The sequence below is a fragment of the Clavelina lepadiformis genome, chromosome 1, assembly GCF_947623445.1.
Source record: "Clavelina lepadiformis chromosome 1, kaClaLepa1.1, whole genome shotgun sequence".
NCBI lineage: Eukaryota > Metazoa > Chordata > Ascidiacea > Aplousobranchia > Clavelinidae > Clavelina > Clavelina lepadiformis.
The window spans coordinates 18,433,115-18,445,250 of NC_135240.1; the positions used below are offsets into that span (position 1 = coordinate 18,433,115).

Here is a 12,136-nt window from a genome sequence, read left to right on the forward strand (position 1 = left end):
TTCCATGCCAAAATTTTTTTGTTGGCCAGTGTTATAGAGAAAGCAGGCGCAACGGAGTCAAAGACACAATTGTATAGGAGTTTTAAAAGGAAGACTAATAGCCTTTGGCCAACCTGAAAACAAACTACATCGCCATCCCCACACGAGACTGTCCAATATTAAGCTTACAATTGGCTACTAAGGCCTAAATTGGTAATAACCTAAGCCATAAGTACGTGAAAGGTCCGTGGGTTGAATCGTCTGCGGGTTGAATAGTCCGCAGGTTGAATCGTCCGCGGGTTGAATCGTCCGCGGGTTGAATCGTCCTCGAGTTGAATCGTCCGCGGTTTGAATCCTCCCCGGGTTGAATCGTCCGTGGGTTGAATCGTCCGACCACCATCTAGCTATTCTAGCACAATAGACGTAGAATCGTTCGTGTCAATGACTACGAGGAATTTGTTCTAGAATCTAGATATCATGTTCCTGTGTTTTTGGACGATTTTGTTGTAGATAACAAACTTTTGAATAACAGATGTTTAACAATTAACAACTTCTTGTGTTTTTAGATCTTCTTGTTACAAGTGCCGCGTTCCTGCTTTTTCAGAGACTTTGTCCTATAGGTGGTGCATTTCTTCGTTTCCAGGGATTGTTCTATATCCGCGTTCCGGTTCTGTTGAAGATGACGACACCGGTGGACTAGACATTTCCTGTCAATTAAATGATGTTATCAATTCTGCAAGAAGCGTGTAATATTCTATCCGCCCCATTCTCCGTGTACAATACTTGTACTGTGGCGGCCACGATGCCACCAGGCGGTGATTTTATCGTTTGGACATATTACTTTAAACCAGGGGTTCCCAACCTTTTTTGCTGCTCGTACCCCTTTGTCAGGTCAGAGCATTCTTCGTACCCCCAAAAAAATTCTGATGGAATTTTTCATATATATATTGCTAAATTAAATTGCTTTTATAGCTCAATTAAATGTACGTAACGTACTTTCGTACCCCTTGATGTTCAATCTCGTACCCCCAGTTGAGAACCCCTGCTTTAAACCATGTCTGCAGTGATTAATAGTGGTGTGCGTGGTACTTGCTATATATATATATATATATATATATATATATATATATATATATACATCGTGCGTACTTGTTCTTCGAGCAGACGAGTTAAACAATAGACCAGTAGTGTGCAAACTGCGGCTCGCCGGCATGTTTTTGTGGCTCTTCTAGTCGAATCGTAAAATTCCAAAAAAATTGTAAAGGCTACCAAGAGTACCATTAATGAACGTTTATCTCTTTTTCTTTTCTTTATTTAGGCCAGCATTTCGTTTATGACGTAACACTAGACATAGACTCCGAAGAGTTAGTTAACAGTAAGTCAACGCAATTACATTGCAAAGACAGTAAGCTTTAGCTCAGTTTAGTCTACTTAAATACACTGCAAAACAAACAAAAGACTGATATTAATAAATATTGTGCATGTTGCTTTGTTATTACCGTTATTATTATTGTGTTAATTAATACCGTTTTGTTATATTAAAATTCTCTTATTATATATTAGTTGTTAATATCGCTACTCTCGTGATATTATGTGTTGAACTAAGTCGATAAGACGTTCGGCAGAATCTCTTGTATTTAGACAGTCTTGAACATGAACGTTATTACTCCACATACGAATCACAATGCACAACCAAGAGAGCACATGGCTGTAGCATGGCCAACATAGAAATCTTATTAATTAGTTCATACCTATCAACATCCTCCTTTCTTTAAGTAAAGACTAACAGTGAGAAGGCTTTATGAGCACACAGAAAATACTGAAATAACATTACACAGAAAATACTGAAATAACATACTACTCGCAATATATGTGAGGCACACTTGAAGTTTAAAGCTACATGCATAATATGTGGCAAGAAATAAAGCAGTGAAGGTAAGGTGACACAAACACAGTATTTACAGTACATAATCATTATATCTTACTGGCATTCTATGTGTACGATTAGGTCGTGTGTTAGCAACAGTGTAGTTGTTAGCTGTGGGTTGACTGTTTTGGTTAGGTGTCGAAAATGTAAAATTAAAATCAGTATCTTCATACACATTGTTAGACTTGCTATGGTCAACACGAATATGTACTCGATTACGACAATAACGAAAACCATCCAATGATTCTACTAAATATGAACGAGGCCCAAGTATGCGTACAATTTTACCCTTTTGCCATCCCTTCTTTTCCGCACTTTGGAAATAAACTCGTTGGTTGATATACAATTTTGACATTGGTTGACTTTTGCTATCGTAGGTTTGTTTGACTGAGGTGCGGCGTTGATGACGACGATTGATGTCAAGATGTTTGCTTTTTGGAATGTGAATCGGTATCACTGATCGAGTTGGTCTACCAAACAATATCTTTGTAGGACTGCAGTTGACGTCTTGTCGTGGCGTATTGCGCAATTCCAGAAGTGCCAGCCACTGATCTTTCCCATCTTGTGCAGTACGTCTCAGCATGTTCTTTAGTGTTTTCACAGCAGCTTCCGCTTTTCCATTGCATTGTTGGTGTCCTGGTGATGATTTGTAGTGTTGTATCGCCCATTTTTGACAGAATCTTTGAAATTCTGTAGAGATGAACTGGGGTCCAGAGTCAGATACAATGCATTTAGGAATTCCATATCGGGCAAAATGACGCTTCAACGAAATGATTACGTGCTTTGCAGTTGTTGAGGTCATGACATCAATTTCAGCAAAATTTGAAAAATAGTCAACCGTGACTAAATAAGACTTTTGGTTCAACTCAAATAAATCAACACCAACTTTTTCAAATGGTGATAAACCTTCGGGATGTAGCAGTAATGGTTCTCGTTGGTTGTTTGGCTTTGCTTGTTGGCATATTGTGCAATCATGAGCCAGTTGTTTTAATTCGTTTGGCATTCCTAGCCAGAAAACGGTTTCGCGAGCTCTTCGTAACATGCTATCAGCACCAAGGTGAGCTGAATGGAGTTGAGATTTGATTTCTGATCGAAGAGGTTGAGGGATGAAGGTTCTCTCGCCTTTTAGAATGATGCCATTTTCTTGACTCAGTGTGTCACGAATGGAGAAGTAAGGTTTGATGATGGGAGGCAAATGTTCTTTGTTGTCTGGCCACCCATTCTTGATGACTTCGAGCAGGAGTTGAGATTCCTCATTTTTTTGTATTGCATTCTTTATTTCTTTTAATCGTTCATCAGGAATTTCATCTAGAATTGGTTCTGTAACCACTTGTGCGATTCGGTTTGGTTGATCGAGAAGTTCCGGGTAGGCACGACTTAATGTGTCAGCAATTACTAATGCAGTGCCTGGGACATATTCAAAAACAATATCGTAACGATTTAGGCGCATAATCAGAGCTTGGAGACGCTTTGGCGCTTGACTCAGAGGTTTTTTTAAAATAGACTGTAAGGGTCGATGATCATTGTGAACTATAACCTTTCGTCCGTACGTATACTGATCAAAACGTTCCAGACCAAACACAACAGAAAGAAGTTCTTTTTCAATCTGAGCCCAATTTTGCTCTGTCTTTGTCAGGGCTCTAGAAGCATATTCAATGGGTTGATCATTCTGAAGCAACACTGCTCCCAAACCACTTTTGCTACTGTCTACTTGAAGAATTAGATCTTTTCTTTGATCAAAAAATGTCAGAATAGGAGTTTCGCAGAGCTTTTCTTTAACTTTATTCATTGCTTTCTCGCACTCTTCGCTCCACTTCCATTTCTCATTCTTCCTCGTCAGTTTCCGTAAGGGTTCCAGGTCATTGGCTAGGTTTGGCAGGAAACGAGCCAAATATTGTACCATGCCACAAAATCGTTTCACACCGGAAACATCTTCAGGAGAAGGCATACGTTGAATTGCTTCGATTTTCGCAGGATCAGGTGCTATTCCGTTGTTGGAGATCAAGTGACCCATAAATGTGATCTGCGAAGCTTTGGTTACAGTTTTTTCTTCATTTAGCAAAATGTTACATTCATGACATCTCTCACGTAGTTTTGTTAGATTTTGGTCATGGTGTGTTTCAGCCTCGATTGTGGTCTTTCCACAACCAATAACAATCACATCATCTGCCACTGCAAATACACCTTGCAGTCCAGACAGGGCTGAGTGTAGTCTTTTTTGGAAGATCTCACTGCTCACTTTCAGACCAAACGGAAGTCTGTTCCATCGGAATCGACCGTGAGGGGTAATCATAGTAGTCAGTCGGCTGGAGTCATCATCCAACTTAACGTGCCAGAAGGCATGCTTAACATCAAGTTTGCTGAACACTTTTGCACCCTTCAGAGCAGGCAATATATCATCCAAGGTAGGCAGTTTGTAATGTTCACGCTGTAAGGCGACATTGAGAGGCTGTGGATCAATGCAGATTCTTATCTTTCCATTAGGCTTGGATACAATAGCCATTTGGCTGACCCATTCAGTCGGTTCATCGATGACTGAAATGTCATTACTAGCAACCAATTTGTCAAGCTCTTGCTTAACTTTTTCTTGCAAGGCTACAGGTATGCGGCGACAAGGTAAAATTCTCGGTTTGACACTACTATCAACAGTTAAAGATACAGTACCTAAATCACCCAAAATAACATCATCATGTACAACATTTGCAATAAACGAATCAGCATTAACAGTTATCAAATTCATTTCTGTTACTGTGCTATAACTTAGCAAGCAATTCAAATTATTGTCAACAACATGAAATAATACAGGATATACCTCGTTTGTTTTTGTGTTGGTGACATTTAACGTTGCAAGACCAGCTATCTTAATTTTGGTTTTGTTCCACATTGTCAGCTGTTTGGTGCAAGGTTGGAGTTGAGTATATCGCACATACTTCTTACATATAGTATTGACGTCAGCACCGGTATCCAATTGAAATCGTACCGTGCAACCATTTACTTGAAGTAAAGCAGTCAGTCTGTCTTTTCCATCGTGCACGGCATGCAAAAATTCTTGTTCGGGTTCATTTTCCACCTCTCGTAATGTAGCTTGCTTATCTTCAATGCAGTGAACTCGTGATCGACATTTTGATTTGAAATGATTCAAACCATGACATTTTTCGCATTTCTTCCCATACGCAGGACAAAATGATTTCCCACGTTTATGGCTTTTACCACAAAAGTTGCACTCTGACAGGAGTGATGTGTGACGACGAGTTCCTCTGTTGGCATATTCATGCTTGTTGCTACTGACTTTTTGTACAGTACCATCTTCAACTTGCATTTGTTGCGATTGTGCACCAGACGAATCAAAAGAACGACATATTTGAATGGCTCTGTCAAGAGTGAGGTCATTTTCTCTTAGTAGCACTTGGCGCACCTTATCAGGTACAGTATAGATGATCTTGTCACGCAGCATGCGACTTTTCATGTCTCCAAAATTGCAGGTTTCTGCACGACTTCGAAGCTCTATTAAAAAGTGATCAAAGTTGCCTGTTGACCATGTGGCTCTCCAGAATTTGTATGCTTCAAGGGACTCATGCTGCCTTGGGTTGCAATATGCGGCCATTTTGTTGAACAGTTCTGCCGGGTCGTCCTTGTCTTGACCTGTTGTGTAAATGAAGTGCTTGGCTACACTTATCATACCAGATCCAGCACAATTAAGAATGGTTGATCGCTGAACTTTGTTAGGTTTCGCATCAGCTCCACTGGCTATAAGATAGACTTCTACCTGTTCTTTCCAACGTCGGTAGTCTTCCGCTAAAGACGCTGAATGTATGTCTAGAGGTTCTGGTAACCGTAATCCTTCCATTGCAGATGGATACTATCAGGAAATAGGCTAGTACGGTACAGTATTGTAGGTCTATGTTAGTATACTTCGTAGGATCAACTTGTTACAACACAGGATTCGCTGCCACCATGTTAATATCGCTACTCTCGTGATATTATGTGTTGAACTAAGTCGATAAGACGTTCGGCAGAATCTCTTGTATTTAGACAGTCTTGAACATGAACGTTATTACTCCACATACGAATCACAATGCACAACCAAGAGAGCACATGGCTGTAGCATGGCCAACATAGAAATCTTATTAATTAGTTCATACCTATCAACATTAGTGAACTTGCATTATTTACCGTTTTTGTATTGAAAGAAATTTGAGGCTCTCTGGTACTTGTATTTTCTGTAAATAGCTCTTCCATTGAATACATTTGCCCACCCCTGCAATAGACGTTGGGGTTTGAAGAGTCTGGATTGTTCAAGTAGGCAAGGCTACTGCTCATTGGCAATAAACGCAACCTTTCTTACTCGTTTTCACGGAGTCAAACTTTCCGAGCGCCGCAATGCCAACAATATATATATATATATACTGTAGCCTGTATGTGTGTTCTGTGCTTTCAGTCAATTCTCTTTAAAGGCACTTCAACCACCCTTAATTAATAACGTAAATGCAATTGCTCAGTTTTGTTTTCGCAGTGGTGCTGAGTTTATTTGCATTGATGTTTCGGCTGGCCAAGTCAGTATTTAAAAACCGTTCTTGATTTGTTAAATACATCAAATCCTTTTTTCAATCAGTTGTCATATCAAGAGAAGCTGTCAAATTCAGGAACGCAAAGGTAAATTTGGTGTGGGCAACCTAGATTCTGTATGGTTCGTCTATGCGCACCAGCTGACGCTAACGACCGGCGGACTTTACAGTATTATTAACATGCATAATGTTGTGTGCACTGAACGTAACCTGTGATATTTGAAGCATTTGCGCGATAAAACGCTATGCTTGCATTTATAAAAGCTGGTCAGCCATCAGTGCAGTGTGTAAACGCTAAAAGTCTGACAATCAAGTAAATTGTATGACCATGAGTACAAATTGGCTACTCTAAATAACTTCATGTGAAAACTCCTTTTAGTACGTTCCCAGGTCGTTTCCAGGACCTGTGCTGACAAGATATCTTTATTGCAAATGCCCGCTTCTTAACTTTGTACTAATTATATTTATCTACACGTCAGCTTCAACTGCATGTAACTACCATTGGCAACACATTGTGTTCTTCGCTGCACATGTTTTGAAATGCTCCGTTTTTCTTGTCGAATATTTTCACTCCCATCGCGTCACGTTTTATAAGCTCGCACTTCTACCGGCGACCAGACGGAGAGATACAGAGAGAGTCGTATGAGCTTACTACGCTAGTCATGGTGTTTGCAACTCAATAGACATCTTATAAGCAGTGGTATTACTATGTTTTTGATTATGCGTAATATTGAGAAAGTGTACAGCACCTACAATAAAAACCTTTTCTTGTAAACTATATCTGTTGTAATATTAAACGCTTTTGGCTGACAAGAAGTTAGAGTACTCTAACCGCACGCAACAATAGAGTCCGACAATTAATTCAACAGGTAAATTAAGTTAACATAAGTTAAGACAGATAAGCTCTGCATCGGCATTAATAAGCTCTGTAACTCACTATTTATCCACGTTCCAACAACATAGGTGAATTTCACACCGTTCTGCACAATTACGCCTTGTTTAGTTATGTCAAGTGTAAACAGTCATCCTAACTCTGGGTCAAAAGTTACAACACTACATTACGTACCAACTTTGGTAATCTGCCTTAATTTCATTGATGTAGGATATATCTTCTTTTAGTTAATTCCCCATAAAATCAGGTCAATTCATCTTCCCTTTCCATACTGGCCAACAAAATCTTGTTTGAAAAAAGTGGTCTTCATTTACTGTAGCATCAGCATTTCTACTAGGTGGACATGGCCAGGGGTTCACTATTACCCTATACGCTGTAACCTAATTCTTGTAAAGACAAATTACTAAATACATAAAAAAGGTATTTAAACAGGGTCTTTTCTGCATTTCATTTTGAATATGTTACTACGCAAGCGTTTAAAAAAATATAATATTCGAAAATTACAGAACATTGATAATAAAATATTGCATGTGGTGGTAATTATATCTCATTCCATTATTTTAATGACCATGTCTGAGACTGATTTCTTTTTGAAATCATGGAAACATTATCGGCATTGCTTTCACTCTGCGCAAGAGTGTAGTCCCGTAAAGCAACTTCTTGTCTCACACGATCCAATGCAAGAATATTATCAACTGATCTTGTTGCTCGCATAACATATTTTTCAAAATGTCCTGAATCTGAGCTCTCTTCATCAGAACTTTGGTGAGTTGATGAATGCACAATTGAATTTTTGCCCTGAATTAGTAAAAACACATTTAGCAAATCAGTTGTGTTTAAATTACGACAAAAATTCAGATAAATTAACCTCAATATCAGATGCCGCAAGCAAAGCCAACGTTTCTTGATCTTCTCCGTCATATGATGCGAGCGGGATATTTGATACAACTTCATACAATACACCAGAAGTCTGCAAACCCTACAAAGTATTTTGTTATAATTTAAAAATAATTAAACTATTAAAAAAATTACTTAATGAAACTGCACATTGTGGCAAGCATTGACTCGTTATTTATGGAATGCAAGCTCAATTGCACACTGGCAACATCATGTGGCCAAATGTGTACAGTGCAATGAATTGTGTTACTATAGTGTCAATATTAGACGATAATAATTTAATCATTGCGGATCAAATTTAGAGAAGAAGGCTAACAATATTATGTGATCACTCATTTGCTACAGAGATGTTGAATAAGAGGCCGTCAAACAGGAGAAGCTAAGATCTCTATGACTTTGTTGGACTCTTATGTAGGGCTTTAAAAAACATGTTTAGACCAATCCGAAGGCGGCATGGTTAGTGTTGTTTTCTGGACTGGAAATTACCCTAGCAGATTGCGTGATTTAATGTCCGAGTTCGCGTGCAGAATCTGGTAAAATATTGCGATGAAAGTACCTAAAATTCTTCTTTAGGCCAAAATTCAAGGCAAATTCATATATATGCTGTATATAGGCAAGGTTACCTGGGATAATTTTTTGAGGAAATATTTATCGTGATCATGGGATGTAGTGAAAAACATTGGCATTGATCACATGACCACAACTATGGGGAAACGCCTCTATTTTCCCAAGTTTCACCTCAAAGTAACTTAAAAGTATTTATGATAACACAATGAAACTTTGGTCGGTTGTTCATCTATTTATCCCCCATTCACACAATCACAGATAACTACATCAGATATCGTGATCAGAGATATACATGGGCATGGAAAAGTGCAGTGTCAAACTTCTTCTGATTCAAAATTTTTAATCTGAAGTTGATTTTGTTTGTCAAAAATCGGATCAATTAAGCTTATCTCTTCTTGAATTTTAAGGCAAAGGATAGTTATACTGAGCGCAAATAAGATTAGCACACATTTTCAGAATTATCACACGGCTACTTTCATCAGAATTAGCCAAAAAAGTTTTGAAAGGAAGCACTTTTTGGCATTCAATACTTTTTAAAGTGATAATGGATAAAAGATAATAATAAATATAAACAAAAGTTAATATGTAAGGTTACTCAAACTAGCGAGGTTATCCTTACCTTTCGTTGAACTTTCTTCAAAAGTGTAGCAGCAAAACCTCGTTGTTTGTAAATGGACACACATATCCTTTTCCTCATAACAATGTCTATTTTCTTAGGATGATTTAAGTTGATATGTACCTACAACACATAGGTATCTGTTGAAATTTCAAGAAGAGCACAGCGGTCTTTCTAAAATAACTTATTTCATTTCAATTTTAGTATGACTATCCTATGCTACTGCTACAGATCCTACCCTATTGACTATCCTACGCATGGCTACTGACCAGGATTGTCAGATTGCCAAACCACTTAGCCATCTTCGGCCATGTGGTTTAGCCCTGCTTCATCAACTCAGGTAATCATAATATAACCTTTTGAAAACATTTAACAACTTCATATAGATAACTTTATACATACGACTAAATCTGTAAATGGCAGAAATATCAAAATGATGTATAAAGGATATCTGCACACTCATTTCTGAAGTTCCATTATATACACTTTACAGGCATTTATATTTAAAAAATGTACAAAAACATAAAAATACAACATAGATATGTTCTGGTGATCCAGTACAAATATCTGTACACATTTATAGCATTACATATCTAAAGCTGTGTGCGTGATGGCACACTCAGCATTTTAATAACTTATAACTGGGTAGCTGAGGGGATAAAAATTAACCTGGATCAATTTTAAATCTCATAAAAATGCAAAAAAAAGATCTATAAAGCTTGGTTAGTTTAACAATTGAACGCCACCATCACAATTATTTCATTATATTTAATTCTAGTGTATCTAATTATGTTCAATAACTGAATACAATTCATTCAGCGTGAATTCCTCACTACCATATTTTTGATTAACGACCTTGACAACATGCATTTTCCAGTTGATGCATGTTTTTTCTTACTTGGTGATGATATGATATACCATGAAGGACTAAAAGGAATCTCCATGACGTTCCAATATAGATGCCAATAAATATAGTTTATGTACTTTTTAGGTTTATTGAAATGAATCTGCTAATACACATAACTTTAAAACTAAATACTGTAATGTCACTATAATGTTTTCATACCTTAAGAATAATATATAAGCGTTCACTTGCAGTTGTAGGTCTGTTCATAAAAAGGCAGTCATGTAGTGATGAATCCCATGAAACAACACATGACATACATCCCCGAAACTGCAAAACAAAAGCTTTAACAAAATATGAAACTGACAACAATTAAAAAGTCTCATTCTAGTGAAACAAACACAAAAAGGCAATACAAACTCTTTTGCCACATCAACCAATAAGAGCTCGTTTTATTAACGTGGTTGGAAATAGTCAAATATTATTTTTTATATGAATAAGCAAATTGGCAAGTTTCTAGACATATTTACCTATATCTCTCAGTTTAATTGACATGTTTCATTACTACTTAATATAATCAAATTCTACTTAATGTGTAATAGCTTAATGACTGATTGGAGTCATTGCCAGGTAATTTTATCTCCAAACAAAAGCAAATTAAAATGGCTCACATCGGTCTTTGATGGATGAATCACTGGAAGTTGCACAAATGTACCCGGTACTTCCATTGGCAATTCACTCTCCAAACCAACTGGACAGCGTATAATATCATCACAATCTGCAGAGCCTAAATATTTTTATTCTTTTAAAACGTTATATGGAAATTGGCATCACTACAATGCATTTGCCACATAGATCTTTTTACAGATAAGTAAAGAAAAAAATTTAATTGCAAAGAGTAATTGTAACTGAAGGCAAATATTGTGAAGTACCAAGTAAAGTTTATATTTAACTTTGAATATTTTTTTCCAAATGTTCGACCACACATGACGGTAACATATTGCATATCACTTTCATGGATGCTTAATTTTGCTGTAAATGCAGGTGGAAACCGATTTTTTAAGTAATCTTGTTCCTTGTATGTTAACTGTTCAACACAAAGTAACCTGTGAGGATTTCAAGAGGAATCGGTTTCAACAATTTACGAGACAAATTAAATTGTGGGGTTCAATTGGAAACAATTAACAGGCATGTAGGTTAGCTTACATGAAAAAATTATATATCATTCTTGTTTATGTAGAAAATATTACAGACTTCATATGTAATTGTAAAAGGATGGAAAAAAATGAAAATGTATGCAGGTTAACGAACTTGACAATCCTATGGAGGTTAGAAGCTGCTCCTATTAATGAAATGTTACAGGTGTAATGATGCTACTGCTACCTAACAAAGTTTTACAGTTTTCAAGCAATACCCCTGCTTGATATGGTATCATGATCTTTATCTTCAGATTGGGAAAGTTTTTGCACGACTAAAATTCGTCGACGATTCCTTATCGTTCAAGCCCTGGTTACTGAGCTATCCTTTGTGCAAGTTCCAATAGACACACACAATTTTTTATTTGATTTTTTATTATCATTACGCCTGAATTTGGCACTTATCACTTGCAAGGGTATTACAGCATCATTGTAGCACCACTGGGTATAAATTAGGGGTCCCATAATTATGAGCTCATTGCTCTAACTACTCTGTTACTTCGTTCACTATAAGATATTCCTAATATGCCTAGCTGTATGCAAAAAAAAATTAATCAAATTGTATTCAAGTAGCTGTGGTATGCTACATGAAATGAATTAAACTGTGTTCAACCAAGTCACTCAATGGACAATACCATGTTACTTTACTTGAC

General features: G+C 37.2%; 1 protein-coding gene across 2 annotated transcripts in view; it reads right to left on the reverse strand.

The window, feature by feature from the left end:
- Window positions 1-7,792: 7,792 nt before the first annotated feature.
- LOC143457171 (kinesin-like protein KIF13A) overlaps window positions 7,793-12,136 on the reverse strand; it is an 80,465-nt gene continuing 76,121 nt past the window's right edge. The window contains exons 30-34 of one of the 2 annotated variants that reach the window (XM_076955223.1): window positions 10,959-11,074; window positions 10,510-10,617; window positions 9,447-9,566; window positions 8,232-8,342; window positions 7,793-8,161 (exon numbers count right to left, since the gene is read on the reverse strand). In XM_076955223.1, the coding sequence (XP_076811338.1) occupies window positions 7,919-8,161; window positions 8,232-8,342; window positions 9,447-9,566; window positions 10,510-10,617; window positions 10,959-11,074 (698 nt within the window). In that variant the 3' untranslated portion in view covers window positions 7,793-7,918. Of the gene's footprint in view, window positions 8,162-8,231; window positions 8,343-9,446; window positions 9,567-10,509; window positions 10,618-10,958; window positions 11,075-12,136 lie in introns of those variants that run through there. The other variant, XR_013117127.1, reaches the window with a different exon arrangement.